The sequence below is a fragment of the Lycium barbarum genome, chromosome 11 (assembly GCF_019175385.1).
Source record: "Lycium barbarum isolate Lr01 chromosome 11, ASM1917538v2, whole genome shotgun sequence".
Taxonomy (NCBI): domain Eukaryota; kingdom Viridiplantae; phylum Streptophyta; class Magnoliopsida; order Solanales; family Solanaceae; genus Lycium; species Lycium barbarum.
The window spans coordinates 7,843,091-7,858,793 of NC_083347.1; the positions used below are offsets into that span (position 1 = coordinate 7,843,091).

Below are 15,703 nucleotides of genomic sequence, written 5' to 3' on the forward strand. Positions count from 1 at the left end.
GATTTTATTATCTTTTTTCTTGAATATTTTAATACAATATCATCACTCATCTCACATTTTGTGTTATTTTCTTAAGAAACACCTTAATTATATATTGTTGTATATTACTAGGACTAAAGAAATATTTGAAGTAAAAGTTATATGTTTTGTATGAAGACTTTTTTGGAAAAAAAAACCCAAAAAATCGGAGAAAACCGAATAACCCGATAAAACCCGAGGTTGAAAAACCTAAATTTTATTGGTTTGGTTTGGTATTTAGAAAATCCAAACCAATCCGGTCCATATACACCCCTACTTAGAGGAGTTATTATAACTAATATTAGTAATACTTATCTAGATAAGTGGCACCGTATCGTTGATTAATAAAAGGAAAAGAATAACACAAAATTACAATTTTGAGTTTTGAAGATTTATTTTAGCAAAAAACAACTCAAATAAATAGAGGTTGCGAAGATTTATAAAATATTTCAGACAAACAGTACACAGGCACCTAATTAGTGTTAAAGTAAATTTAATTGAAAGAAATAAAGTTCAACAGGTGGCATGTGAAAAAAGGAAATAAAGCGACCGGTCTGCCAATTATCACAACCGTTGCACATTAAAAGACATGTGATAATTTGGTCCCTCTAGCCTTGAAAATGACATTAGGACCTAAAAATGATCAATCTTTTTTTGTTTCTTTTAATTTTTATTTTTACAGTAATTGTTATGTTTAAAATATATGTTATGAAAAGGTAGATCTTTTTGAATACTAAAATTTTTCTCACATGCCACGTACACATTGCTAAAATGATAATATGAGTATTTTCAAGCGCCAATGACTTTCTCATAATTTGTATTTTTCTAAGTAAATAACAAATTTAGTGACTTTAGGATTATAATTCGATAATTTAGTGAATTTAAATTAGAAAAATAATTTTATAATTTTAATGTTACAAGATTACGCTGAGTGATCGTGAATTTAACCCCATATCTTCGTTATTAATGTCCACACTTAAAACTACTTTTAGCACTTAATTAATGCTTATCCACAAATTATTATACAAGTGGTTCTTTAATATCTAAGCGTGAAAGTATAGTTTGATACGGTATAAAAACAGTACGGTGAAGAGTTGAGTTTTTTTCTTCTTAGAGATTTAAAGATTGAATTTTTGGGGTGTCAAAATTTGATGTTTTATTTGGCTTCGTCTCAAATTTTTGCAATTTGTAAAGATACAGCTGGAACATCATTTTCTCTGTTTAATTACTACTTTTTTTGTCATAAAAAATTTGTTTTTGTGGTTTCTTGCAAACTCTTTTCTTCTTCGTTTCTTACAAGTTGCAATTTTCCATGTTTTGATCAGTTAGTTGAGTCAATTATAAGACATTTCTAAATTTTATATAGAATCATTCGAACTCTTTTTGGTTGTTGAAAGAAAATTCATGCTAGCTAAGTGAACTGTTTTTTGCTAATAGAATTGGTGAAGTTGTAGTTTAAGATATTGTTAGGAAAAAGTTATATTGTGGGAACAGAAAATTCATTGGGAGTAATCTATGTCATTAAGGAATTTAAGCTCCCACTATTTTGCTGCATGACTTTGTGGCAGTATTCCTCTAGGATTGTACAAAGCCAACAAGACAAATTCAAGCTCTAACAACACTTGAATTTCCACAAGAACACGATGAAAATATTTTTGCATTAAGAATAATTTATCCTGAACCCCGTAAACAAAAAGAGCTGTGGTGAGAATCCATAAACTTAAAATTTCTGGATTCGCCTATGGTTCTTGAAGGTGTAAGACATGTATTTATAATACCTTAGATGTTTGACTGTTTAAACATACACAACTTTGATTTGCTGAACGGGTACTTTCCAACAGTTATCTTTTAATTTAAACTTGGCTTCTCTTCTATCTCCAATCACTAACTACACCAATAGATATTTCAAATGGTTTGATCATCCCGCTGCTAGTGAAGGACACGAGAAACTTATTGCTTGCTTGTACTATGTGCTGTTTAGCTCTAAACCTCTTAATTATTTCCCATATCCAAGGTTAAGTCTGTAAATTTCGGCCTGATTTGCTGCTGGCTTTTGCAGTACTTTTTCCATTAGTTCTTTCGAAAGTATAAGTACAAACTCTGTGTGTGTGTGTGTGTGTGTGTACAACTTAACCATATAAATAAGTTATTGGTACAATAAAGAAGTAAGTAATTTTTTTGGTGTAATTTACAAAACGAACATCACATAGAAATATCAACATTAACTTGATAGCTGTGGGCAAACAGTTGTTCCAAATGGTGTCAAACTTTTAGCCTAAAGCAATTTTAGAAACTCTATTTGAGTTAAAACATTTTTAGATTCAACACTTGATGAAGTGCTTTTCATGTTAAAAGCACTTTTTGCTCAATCGCATTGGAGTCCTGTGCCAGGCCTTGAATGAAATAGATTGTAAAGGGAAAATGAGATAATACGCTTTACTTCTCAGCTTACTCGCTATTCTTTAGCAACAATTTTCACTTTTTTTCTATATGAGGTTGCAAAATTATTCTTGAGCTTTATCGCGACTCGAGAATTAACCATCTTAGTTGCTTGTTGCAGGGAACATCTTTGCTTTTGGATTGTTTCTGTCTCCAATTTGAGTCTTAAGCTTTTCATACTTCAGTTAGTTTTACTGCACTTCCGTAATATAGAAAACAAAGTTCACCTTGGCAAATTACTTCTTTCTCCATAATCCATTACTATTTTTGTTATCTTTATTTTCAGAACTACATTCAGGAGAATAATGAGAAATCAATCAATCTAACAGTTCTCAGGGATGCCATACATATATGGGCTTTTGAACTGCTTAATCTGTGCCTGGTATGGCACCCCCCTTGTATCTCCCCACGATTTGTTAGTTACAATGGTCAATTCAGTTGGTGCTGTTTTTCAACTTGCCCACATTGTAATTTTTGTAATGTATACAGAGAAAGAGAAAAAGATTAATTATCTTCTGTTCTATTATGATTTAAAATGTTTCACGCTTGTTCATATTGGAACCTTTTAAATTGTATGCCCATCACCGTTGTTCGTAGTTCAGGATGCTGGGATGGATGCTCGCAGTCTTTGGCCTATTTGTGATTATTGTACTTGGAAGCTTGTGTATACTTGACTTGGAACTCCGACGCATCATCATTGGCTCCCTGAGTTGTGCTTCCCTCATATCAATGTTTGCCTCCCTGCTGTTTATATGCGTATGTCTGACCACTGGCATTCAGATTTTCTATGAACGTTTCTATCAAGTTCTTATTCTCTTAATGCTTTTCGGCTGATTCACTGTCTTACTCGTGTTCCAGAATCTGGTGATGAGGACCAAGAGTGTCGAATTCATGCCATTTTACCTGTCCCTCTCCACCTTCCTAATGAGTGCCTCTTTCTTTTTTTATGGAATTTTCAGTTTTGATCCATTTATATATGTGAGTTTTGCCTTACTTATATTATAGAAGGGCTTTTCTAAAAATTTAACGAGGAAAGGGAACCTGCTTCCCCTAGCATCTTATAAAAGTTGCAAATGTCTTACCTTTTTACTCTTGCCTGTCTCATAATTTGAATTTCAGGGACCAAATGGCATTGGAACACTTTTAGGAGCTGTACAATTGCTTTTATTTGCATATTACAGAAATTTTTCAAGGTGGGACTCTACTGAAGGCTTTATAGTGTCTTATTCATGAACTAGAGATTAAAGAAATTAGTGTCTTATGCGTGAAGAGAACACCGAGGAAGAAAGGTAAATGCTCGATTCCTTTATCATCCGCTTCATCCAGAAGAATCTAATGCTAATAATCTCTTTCTCTCTTTTTTAAATAAGGTTTACCCTGCAGTGCAGGATGTTGTTGTATTGATATAAAAAGAGGAGGGCTAGACCATACCTCTATATAAACATACAACTGGTGATTCAATCACCCCAAAAAGAAGGTATGCCTAATGGACATAGTCCTTCCACCCTAACAAAAGAATCTATAGAGTTAACTAACTCTAATATTAGAATTATGGTACCTAGTCCTAAGACTTGGCATTTGCCATTTATCCAGTTGAAAGGGTCCCTTAGACACCTTAGGGAGCTGATCAACTGAGTAGAAAATCTTGTCGTGGTTCATGTTAGCAGCAAGTTTGGCTAGAGAGTCTGCAATACTAATAATCTCTACTTGTGCATTTTGTGAACATATATCTATCTTTCATTCTTTCTGAAGCTGTTATATTACAAGTATACCTTTTAATTTGTACATCTCCCTTTGTTTTGTCCTAGGTGAGACTTGAGAGTAAGTTCTCACTAGATCGTGTGGAGAATGATTGGAATTGCAAGCTCACGGTGATGGATGTTTCCTAGTCATTGAGCCCCTTCAACTATACCTGGTTCCTGAATATCTGTTTTCTGCATATGATCTGCAAAGTTGGAAGATAACTTGTTGGCCCTCAGGGCATTTGTTCATCTTGTTCCCACTTTCCCTTTGGAACTCATTCTTCTGACATGGATAGTGGATGGAGCTCATATAGTTGTGATTAAGTATGCACATTCTTTGTTCTACGCTAGACATAATGCTAAAGAATTGAGGCAGATTCAGGATCTTAATGGGTTCGGAATTTTCTTGCCACAGTTCATTTGATTTTCTGGCTTCCGAACATATTATTTGTACCTATCTAGTGTGTTTTTAACACAGATATACAGTGTATGGGCTGAACATACCAGGTTCAGTTGAACCCGCTCGTTATACTATAAATCTGCTCCTGCTAAAGAAGTTGTTATACTGTTTATATACCCACTTTTTCATTAACAATAGTTCTAGTATACTAGGCGATACAGCATTAACGTCCAGAAGCCCTTTTGTCTTCCCTGCATACTCGACTTTCAGTACCAGTTGGTAATAAGATGGTCGATTGAAGCATATGTTGAGTCAAGAGAAAAGGAATAAGCTTGAGCTTTCTTAGGTTTCAAGTGTTGATAACTGAAATAGCTATGAAACTGGTGAGATCCTCAGAACTCAGCTGCAAAAAATCTGAGTTTCCGTGCATAAACTTTAGTTTGTTTGCACCCGCTGTAATCTATGATTTGACTGTTCACTTTAAGTTATTTCCAGTCCTGTGAAGGAGGGTAAAGACCTGAAGAATGATGCAGGGACAATTTCTGTGTCAAAAGATTTATTTAACTTCGTCTCTCAACTGATAGGTAATAAGTACAGTGTTCTTCATTTATACATTGTTTTGAAAGTAATCATCCTGTATTATGTGCTATAGCTATGGAAAATTGAACTATAAAGAGAGAAATTCTTCAGGATTTGGTAGTTGTTTCTCTGATGTTTGGCCTTTTAACCAATTTATGTTTTACCTGATCATAGTTGAATCCATTATCGGCTTGATGAAGTGGCGTGGCCTCTCTGATCATACAGAATAAGACCACTGAACTTTGGCAGCTCACACTTTTCACCCATAAGTATAGGCCTTTGCCACACAGGTGAATCTGAACTGCGACTCTGCCATCCAAAATCAGCTTCAACCTGATCACCACTAACGAGCAATGGAGAAAGCTTCTGTTTCTGGCTCCACCTTACTGAGCTTGTTAGATCCTCCTTCACCGAACCCAACTCTGCTCGTGGCTCCGAACAATCTACGTCGGTTGAAGTTGAATCATCGATACACGGTTCTTGATCATCTGTTCTCTTTCTTACATATCTCCTTAAAGCAGCAATAATGCAAGTTCCAATAACTAAGGAGCAGATGCAAACTACCAATAATGAAACAGCTCCATGGGTTGATATTTTCCATTTGTTTTCTAAATTCCATATTGCTTCCATGTTGTGTATCCAGTAAGTATCAGAAAATAATTGATGAAAGTTCAAGACATAATATGATGAAATATATAAGAGAATGAGTTATGTGCATATATTCAGAAGGAAAAAACTAGTCGTTGGTTTGGTTTTTTTCTATATCTAGGCGCCTTTGTGAGGTTGACAGACTCGTTAATTTGGTGCTTGAAAATTCTATTAGGTGGGGTCTTCTTCCCCGTTGAATAATTGTCATTAGCCGTTTATTACTATTGTTGATCTTTTATATTTGTTTCTGCCTATTGCCACTAGATGCAATGACATAATTGGTAACAAAATGGGAATAAATATTGCTTACCTTCTGTCACTACAGATACCAAGCAACTCAATCCACTGAATCTTGAGTAGATGAAATTTGGTATCAGGTTCAGACGAAAAGAAATCATTTACTCATGTTTGTCTTGGGATTTGAAGTGTCTAAACAAGTCTTAATTCAAGTATCAAAATAAAAAATGACGATAACTTTATGGGGCCGCTTATATATTTGGCCTTTTAAAATTTTACCATTGATTTAGGAGTGCATAAACACCGACTTCCGTTTAATCTATTATTATTGCATGACAAATATGATTAATGTCACTTATCCTTTCAATTTTAACATATGGGAAAGAGAATATATTTACAAACTGACTATGCAACTTATGATAAGGTCTATATTCGTTTGGCGTATGGAGTTTTTTTGATAATTTAGAGTTTTATCACTCATCTTTCATGAATTGGAACTCATTTCGCTAGCTTATAATTTGTAAATTTCAATTACTTCCACTCTTTTTAAAACTTGCATTCATCTTAGCTTTAGATCAGTCCTAAACGTCATCTTATGGTCGCATACTCAAATTAAGAACGGACCTAGAGCCCGTTTGGATTGACTTATAAGTTGCTTATAAGCTGTTTTCAGCTTTTTTTAGTGTTTGGCTGGCCAGTTTAAAGTCATTTTGTGCTTAAAATAAGCTCAAAAAAATAATTGAGTCCATTTGACTTAGCTTATCTAAAGCAGCTTATAAGCTGAACAGCTTATAAGCAAAAAAAAATAAGTTAGACTACCCCAACTTATTTTTTTTAGCTTATAAGCTGTTTGCAGCTTATAGGCATAAACCCATCCAAACAGGCTCCTACTTGAGCCTAATTTTCTAGGTCAAAGGTCTCTTGGCTTAAAAATTGCTGAAAGAATAAATCGTAAAACTTAATTTGTGTAGATAATGCGTGCAAAAAATCATTCTATCAAATCATTTAAAAAGAAATTACAAATTCATAATTAGTAAAATTAGATACTTGGTAATTAGATAAGTAATTAACCTTCCAAAGCATGTTGAATTGCACTTACCATTCATTGGTGGGAATAAAAAGGCAATACCCCTATCACAACAAGGCAAGTTGACACATATGACGCTTTATGCGTGTTGTCTAAACCTTTCACATTTAGGCAAGCCAAAGAGCTTTATGATGATCTTGAAGTTGGAAGTATCCAAGAACCACATAAAAAACCACTGTCAGTTTATACAGTATTGCAATGGAAAGAAGATAAAGATTTGGATTTAAAATAGGAAAACAACGCATTAGAGTTGTTGATCATTACTTGTTTAACTTGCCCGAAAATCTCAAAATTATTCAATTTCTCAAGGACCTTCATAGTCTAGGTGCTAGTTAATACTTATTAATTTACGTGTATTTAAGATCTAATCCGCAATTAATTCTAGATTAATCAGCAATTTAATATCTAGCTTTCTATCTCTGATTCCGTGTTATCCATATAAAGCTTATACACCTAGCTCACTGGAAATTAAGAGTCTTATATTCAAAATAAAGGTACATGTATGGTCTGCGTACGTCTTACTTTCTCCAGATCTCACTTGTGGGATCATACTGGGTATGATGTTATTGTATATTCAAAATGAAATTGAAAGTACCTACACTATACCTACACTGTCAGTGAATATAAGTTAAATAGCGAAAGAATTCTGACCCCGTTTGGATTGGCTTATAAGTTGGTCAAACCAGTTTATAAACCATTTTTAACTTATTTGAGTGTTTGGTAAAAATAGAAAACAACTTAAATTAAATTAAAAAGTGCTTAAAATAAGCCAAAGCTAAGAAGTTTGCTCAACCCCAACTTTAGTTATTTTTGTCTTAAAAGTCATTTTGATTTGACCAATAACTTTACCCTTTTATCCCTTATATTTTCTGTTAATTTCAATACTACCCTTACTTCTAAAAACACACTTTTATCCAAATACGTAACTAATTATTTATAAAATAACTTTCAACACTTAAAAGTATTTTAAGCACTTATATTTAAAAATAACTTTTTTTCGGCTAATCCAAACGGGCTCTATATTTACAAAACGTTTGGGGGGCAAATTATAGGCAAAATATAACCAAAAACCATACAAGTAAAAGATAAAACAAAGGGAGGGGGCTGTTTGTTCGTTTTTGAACAAAACATTCTAAAGAAGGGCTTTTGCTATTTTGTTGGTCGGCTACAGGTGACACTGCTTCTCCTGGATTTTACAACCTGTGTTTTAAGGTTGGTGTTTCAATCTTACTTACGTATAGCTAATCTGTTTATTTCATATACTTTGCTATTTTGTTCTTTTTTTTTTTTAATCCAAATTTATAAGTAACTGTTATCGTTCTAGGGTTCAGCTTAATTTCCAGTAATCTGTCCCCAGATATGTTTCTTGCTTTTGTTGATAGAAGAGCTCAATTGTTCTTGAACTGCCTCTGTTTGTTTAAATTATTCGAACCCATGTTTTTTCTTGATCAGATTGAACTATCAAGCTGCAATCTTTTTCTCTTTTTTGGTTATGAAGTTGTTATTGGGGTGCTGGAATTTCTTAGAAAATGTGATCAATTGCTTAGGGATAGAATTTTTCCCCTACTTTATTCTGTGTTGATGCTCTCTCCATCACTATAGAGTTTTATGCCCAGGGTTTGGGGTGAGGATGGAAGTCTATTGTTATTGCATGACAAATATGATTAGTTTCACTTAACAACAAGAACATACCCGGTGTAATCCAACAAGTGCGGTCTGGGGAGGATAGGATGTACGCAGACCTTACGCCTACCTTTGTGAGGCAGAGAGGCTGTTTCTAGTAGACCCTTGGCAATATGATTAATTTCACCTATTCTGGTAATTTAAGATATGTGAAAAAAGAAGATATAATTTACAAACAGACTATATAACTCATAAGGTCTGTAGTATTCAATTGCTTAGGGGTAGAGGTTTTCTGTCCCCCATTATTCTCTATTGATATGCTCTCTCTTACTATGGACTTTTATGCCCAGTGTTTGGGGTGGGGATGGGAAGTCATTAACTACCCCCCCCCCCCCCCCCCCCCCTCCTTTTTCCGTCATAGTTTTTCTTTTCTTTTTTGCTGACCGAGAAATTCGACTGGAGCCAACCCTTTGGGCCAACTGCAGCTTTCGAAACTCGGGGATAATGAGCCCACCCCTCTATCCTTCTCCACTTAAATACCAGAGTTAGTTCGCTTTGGCGCGAGCTTGAACCCGTGACCTAGGACACAAGTACCTCAACCTTTGCCAATTGAACTAACCCCTGGGGGCCTTCCGTCATAGTTTTTGCAAGTCACTGATATTATTTTTCTCGTTTTCGTTAGGCGTGAATTGGGTTTCTTCTAACAAGCATATTTGATCTCTTTATAAGGAAGACAAGATAAAACAAAGAAGATGGCTGGTCGAAATCGCGGGCCTCCACTTCCAATGAAAGGTGGTGCTCATGGTGGGCTTCCTCCGCCGGGTCATGAACCCCCGTTTCCTAGGGGTCGCGTTCCAATGCCTCATCCGGCATTGCTTGAAGAAATGAGAGAATCACAGTATGGGATGGGGTCCAGACCAATGCCTCCACACCCTGCTGTTCTTGAGGAACACCTGGCTACTCAGCATGATGAGATTCAAGGATTATTAGTTGATAACCAGCGGTTGGCTGCAACTCATGTAGCGCTGAAACAAGAAGTAGAAGCTGCTCAATACGAACTTCAGCGAACTGATCATTATGCCCGTTCTTTGCGTATGGAAACTGATGTGCAAATGAGAGAACTTTATGAGAAGTCTGCTAAGATGGAAATGGATCTCCAAGTAGTTGATGGTATGAGGGCAGAGCTTATGCGAGTGCGCTCGGATATTAAGGAGTTTACTGCTGCCAGACAAGAGCTTACTGTTGAGGTCCAAAGAATGACACAGGATTTGACCAGAATGACTGCAGATTTACAGCAGACTCCAGCAATAAAAGCTGAAATTGAAGGTCTAAAACAAGAGCTGCAGCGAGCAAGGTATTTTTGTTTCCAGAGTGATCTGCTCTTTGTGGGAATTTTTTCAAATTGATAGTTTCTCACTGTACTATTGGCTTATAGGGCTGCCATTGAGAGCGAGAAGAAGGGATATGCTGAAAACTATGAGCATGGTCAAGTTATGGAGAAAAAGTTACTAGCGATGGCTCGAGAGCTTGAAAAACTCCGAGCTGAGGTTGGTAATGCAGAAAAAAGGGCTCGAGCAGCAGCAGCTGTTGGGAATCCAGGTACTTTTACTTATCTGAGTGCAGAAAACTGTGAAATATAGACATGAAAAAGCTCTTCGAAAGATCCATCTTCCGACAAGGACAAATTTTCCTCACTGCTCTCTTCTAAAAGTTGTGTTTCTTAGCGGAATTGTATTTTTTGGATAACCGTGGTGTCTGAGCCAGTTTGCGCGCACCTCGACTAATTTCACGGGGTACCAGTTACCTCCTACCAGCATAGGTACCAGGTAACTCGTTCACCGAGGTTTGATAGATGGGAAGAAATCACCTAGTTTATTTGTCTTCACTCGGTTTGAACTTGAGATCTCATGGTTCTCGATCGACCTCATTGATCACCAAGCCACACTAGCGGAATTGTATTTGCCCTATATGCAATGCAAAATGCGACCCGGAGAGGACTTTTAAGCATGATTGAACAGTTATGTTTTTAATGCATGGAGTTGCTATATGGTTCATGCAGTCACCTTGTTGGCTGTTTAAATTATTGCTTCATATCAGGGTTTTGTAGTTATATATACATGTAGTAGATAGTAGAATTTATTAAATTTTATGGGAGGTTTAAGTCCTGTACAAGCTTCTTTGGAGTGTATTAAGATTGCTCCATATAATGCTTTTTAACTCCTTGTATATAAAAAAATAACAACAAACGGGTTTGGTAGATTTTATTGGAGGTTCAAATCCCTGACGAGCTCAGTAAATATGATTGTTTGTATAAAGGCACAGACAGACAGACACATGTGATCTTTCCCTGTTGCTGCTATAATCTTTCTCAAGTTTATTGGACAACGTGGAATGTTAGTACTGTACCAGTTTCATGAACTTCATCTTTACCTGCACAGGTGCAGGGTACAATGCAAATTATGGGAATCCGGAACCTGGTTATCCGGGGAATTATTATCCTGCTAGTTATGGAATGAATCCTATGAACCCTGCTCATCCTGTAAGTTAATTCTCTGTTGTGGTTTTGGCATTTGATGGGATTCTTTGCTCTTGTTCATTTTGGTGAAATGTGAAGCTTTTTTTCCATTTAGTATTTTATTTTCGAAGTTAAGTTGCTTTTTTATATTTTAGGTGCAGGGTGGCGCTGAAGGTTATCCTCAGTATGGACATGGACCTGGTGCTTGGGGTGGTTATGATGTGCAGCGAGCTCAAGGACCCAGATAAACTAGTTCATGTAGGCTGTCACATGGTATTGTGTTTGCTACTTTCCGGTACTTCAAAAAGGAACTTAGAATTAGATATGAAATGTTTTCCTGACATCTTTCTGAGAAATAGTCTTCGTACTGAGATTGTTGTTTAGTGGAGTGACTGTGTTGCTTCTTGTGAGAAAAAGTTTTAGCTGTCTGCTTGCCTTTTCCTTAATGTCTGTTTTATCTAATCTGGAATAGTTCTCTCTTAAGTGCTTCTTTGTTGCTCAAGCTTTTGATTGTTCTTAATGAATAAAAAAAGGTAAAGAAAAGTTGTCTTTTGTTGTGAAAGACAGTGAGGTCAGTTTATCAAGTATAAAGATTACTCTATTGACTTGGTTGGCTGCGACGCCTAAAAGTGGGCTGGCATTATGTTTTCTTCCTCATGAGAAACAGTTCTGAGAAGCTTTTAGGTAGAAAAGGAATAATCACCTAAAAAGCTTCCCAGAACTTTCTAGTGCTGCCTTTTGATATTATAGAGTACACCTTTGGTTTTATGTTAATTTTACCTAAGTTAATTCCTTCTTGTCGTCGATCCCGTAGAGTATGCAACGGCTGCTGTAAATATTTGAATGCTTGGTATAGTACGTAATTATGCATTAGGACTAAGGAGTCCTATCTTTCACTCTACTGGAGGTGGGGGTGGGCGTGTATTAAACAAGTACGGTATGTTTGAATTCAAAAGATTTACCAATTACACTTTGTCTCTCTGCAAAAGGATATCGATGTTGTCTATGTATGTATGTATCATAATTCCGGAAACAGCCTCTCTACCTCCCAAGGTAGGGGTAAGGCCTGCGTACTTTCTATCCTCCCAGACCCCACTTTGTGGGATTTCACTGGGTATGTTGTATGTATGTATCATAATCAGATGTGGTAAATTAATTTAGCTGGTAAGGTAGACACTTCTTTTAGAGCTAGGTCAGTAGCTTATTGCAGCTTCCATGTGCCTTTTATCCTTGCCATCTTATCAGTATTTTTTTTTTTTTTGCCATCTTATCTTATAAAATCTGGATGGCTCTAGACTTTAGTGGTCATTGAAGTATTTGGGGCTTGAAGTTTGCTTGCAAATTTGTCTACAAGTACTAATTCTTGTACTCTGTTGGTGTATCAAAGTTGCCTAGGTACAGAGTTCCGCGCTACCATGTTCTATGTTTTGTGTGCCGAAAATAACCTTAGATCCAAGTGCTGTATATGGTAACTTCTTAGTTTCTGTATAAACTTGCACTTGTGGATGGAGATATGAGATTTAAGATAAATCATTAACCCAATATGGAGTTTAAGTTAACAATCACAAGAAAAGAAAGATGGAGTTTCAAGTTAGCCAGGAGCTCTGTCATGTATGAAGCTTAAATTGGTGCAATCAAGGGTGAACTTTTTTAAATGGCGCTCTTACCTGTTGGTACATTTTAAATATCCTATAGGACACAGGTCCAGGACACCATGTACATCTGAACTCATGGATAGACAGCGAGAGTGCTATGGGGTGGCAGCTTCCTGCCATAACGTTCCTCCCTAGAAACCATACTGCTCAATCCAGTGTTGCACCCTATTCCCAAAAACAAGGGAGAATATTCTTTGCATGATCAACAAGGGTTAAATTTTGCCTAGACTTTTTTGTCGCAGGACTTCTTTTCATCCTTAAGTAAAGATGCTGACCTCCAACGACAAAGACACGGAAAAGCTGAAGCTAAACTGAAATGGAAAGGAAAAAATAAATGGGAAGAGGAGGATAATTGTGGGGTTGTATTTTCTGAGATAATTCAGCAGTGTTGCTATGAGATTGTTTTTCTTCCTCAAGTAGTACAAGTACTTTTTGATATTTATATTCCGTTCTATTGCTCCGTTGATTCTGTGAAACCTGGTTTGTAGTTCAAGTCACTGTTTATTTGGTCTCATGGCTTTGATGTGCTAGGCAATGTACTCTTTTTTAGGTTTCCCAAGGTGTCTTTGATTCGCATAATGAAATATGCTACTTTGTAGGACCTATGCATTGTAATTCATATTTTAATGCTCTTCTTTATTTCCAGGTTATAACCAATGTCTAAATGAGTTCATCGATGACACATGAGCAGGAGTTTTCGGGTGAGTTTTTACTTAAAATAATCCAAATGAGCACTCTTATCAGCTGACCTCTTGATTATCAAGTAATTTGGGAACAATCTACGACTTGTTTTCTCTAGCCTCTATTTTTGTGATTTCCTTTTGGATCTCTTTAGCCTTTAATATAACAACAGAAAAATTGTAATACTTAGGCCCTCTTTGCTAATACAATTTTCATTGAAGAAGTAATTGTGAGTTTTGGTTGTCTTGAACTTTACATAATGGTTTCCTCAAGGAGAAGTTGGACAGCAAATGTGGGAAAGAGATCCATGTAAGAGGGAAAGTCATTTTGCTCAACTTTTTGTACCCCTGTTCCATAAAATGATCCACTAACATGTAATATTGCTTTTACTTTACTCTTTATTACAAATGACCATAACTAAACACCATCCTGGATGACATATCCATGCCCTTCATTATCATTATGCGCCAATGACCTTTGCATTCAACCAAACACTGGAAGTTAACTTTAAGAAAACATTCTCTTTAGTATAAACTTCCCACAGAATTATCTTTAAAGAAGAACGTATCAGTTATACCAAGCAGGTCCTCCGTTGCAAATTGTAGCTCGAAAAAATTGATCGAACCGCTCAATTGTTTCATCAATATTGTATCATTCATTTTTCTTCCATTAAAACAACTAAACTTCATTTCCAAATTGGCTTGATTCAGTTGCTTGAATCCTCTTATTTCTGTTTCGTTCCATTTGAGGAATTCATTCCTATTCTTACTTGTTTGTCTTTTGAGACAAAATCAGAGATTTGTAAAACTATGGGTTCCCCAAAATCTCATACTTGTCCTTACTGACATGCAAATTCAAAATAGATTAAGAAATCCCTGGAAAACACAGGATGTAATGTTAAGCGTACTAACTCTATATTGAGTTAATGGTAGCTAATTGTATTGGTATTTTGTTTCCCATTTAGTATCTTCTTTGCTAAAATATGGATGGATTCTAATATATTGTAAATTTGTAAGTTAATTGAGGCTATATGATTTTAAATAAGTCACCTTGTTTTGATTGCGACTTGTGATTGCTCGTGTATTTAGGGATGTTGTTGTGTGTGGGGGGGGGGGGGGGGGGGGAGGAGGTTAATTGACAAATGAATTCAAGATATCGTACTTCTCCTTTGCGCTGAGAAGACCATATTTATGGGTTTTTTACACCAGGGCTTGAGACTTTGAGATAACTTGAACTGGGAATGTGCATAAGCTTAGGTACCTAATTATGGACAGAGCTGTTTGTTGTCCATATTATCTAAAGAAGTTTTATTTGTTCTACGCAACAGGCAGAATCCAGCTGCTAAAGTGGTTTACTTGTATCAGTACAGAAGATCTGGCGGCAACTGATTTATCAGTTATTTTGCAACTTGTGCTACCAAGTGTAGCAGTTAGTAGCAATGTGGATTCCACAACTATTTGTTTTATGAACAAATTGATCGGAATATTTATCTCCGTGTGAATTGTGATGCGATTTTGTGGCTCCCTTTTTCAGTTTACTCCTTATCAAAACATTCTTAGAGCCCGTTTGAATTGGCTTATAAGTTGCCTATAAGCTGTTTTCAGCTTTTTTGAGTGTTTGGATGGCCAGCTTAAAGTCATTTTGTGCTTAAAATAAGCCCAAAAAATTAATTGAGTTTGTTTGACTTAACTTATCTAAAGCAGCTTATAAGCTGAAAACAGCTTATAAGCCAAAAAAAAAAAAAAAAAAAGTTGGTTATAAGCCAAAAAAAATAAGTTGGACTACACCAACTTTTTTTTTTTTTGGCTTATAAGCTGTTTTCAGCTTATAAGCTGCTTTTTTTAAGCCCATCCAAACAGGCTCTTACTGTTTTGTTTTTTGAAATTAACATGCTGAAATATGAAGGTTAACTATATTGAAACCATCAAATTCGACATATAACACAACATGGGATGAAGGATGTTAGATATGATTATCTGTTTGCTAGGATCTTATTCCCATTTGACCTTAAAATGTAGGATAAGATTGTAATTGTAACCAATATTAAGATAATTTCTTGTAAGTACACGTAAGAGTTAC

General features: G+C 35.8%; 3 protein-coding genes across 9 annotated transcripts; 2 read left to right on the forward strand and 1 right to left on the reverse strand.

Annotated features, from left to right (window-relative positions):
* Positions 1 to 909: 909 nt before the first annotated feature.
* Positions 910 to 5,860, forward strand: LOC132618207 (bidirectional sugar transporter SWEET2). The gene is given in 9 exon segments (XM_060333270.1): positions 910 to 1,224; positions 2,573 to 2,615; positions 2,744 to 2,958; positions 3,053 to 3,213; positions 3,316 to 3,435; positions 3,577 to 3,746; positions 3,841 to 3,934; positions 4,266 to 5,183; positions 5,353 to 5,860. Coding segments are annotated over 6 exon segments (708 nt in total). The 5' UTR covers positions 910 to 1,169; the 3' UTR covers positions 3,691 to 3,746; positions 3,841 to 3,934; positions 4,266 to 5,183; positions 5,353 to 5,860.
* On the reverse strand, positions 5,362 to 5,808 carry LOC132619389 (uncharacterized). The gene has a single exon (XM_060334310.1). It carries the CDS (start codon positions 5,806 to 5,808, stop codon positions 5,362 to 5,364), a length of 447 nt encoding a protein of 148 aa, XP_060190293.1.
* A 2,344-nt stretch (positions 5,861 to 8,204) lies between the features above and the next one.
* On the forward strand, positions 8,205 to 15,136 carry LOC132617111 (protein FLX-like 1). Of its 7 annotated transcripts, none has more exons than XM_060332016.1 (7): positions 8,205 to 8,362; positions 9,503 to 10,127; positions 10,209 to 10,372; positions 11,212 to 11,312; positions 11,444 to 11,583; positions 13,590 to 13,644; positions 14,949 to 15,136. In XM_060332016.1, the coding sequence occupies exons 2-5, from the start codon at positions 9,526 to 9,528 to the stop codon at positions 11,534 to 11,536; spliced, it is 960 nt and encodes a 319-aa protein (XP_060187999.1). In that variant the 5' UTR covers positions 8,205 to 8,362; positions 9,503 to 9,525; the 3' UTR covers positions 11,537 to 11,583; positions 13,590 to 13,644; positions 14,949 to 15,136. The 7 variants fall into 7 exon arrangements, with proteins under 7 accessions (XP_060187999.1, XP_060187998.1, XP_060187995.1 ...); XM_060332015.1 differs by having other exon boundaries at positions 14,952 to 15,136; XM_060332012.1 differs by having other exon boundaries at positions 11,444 to 11,561.
* The last annotated feature ends 567 nt before the right edge of the window (positions 15,137 to 15,703 follow it).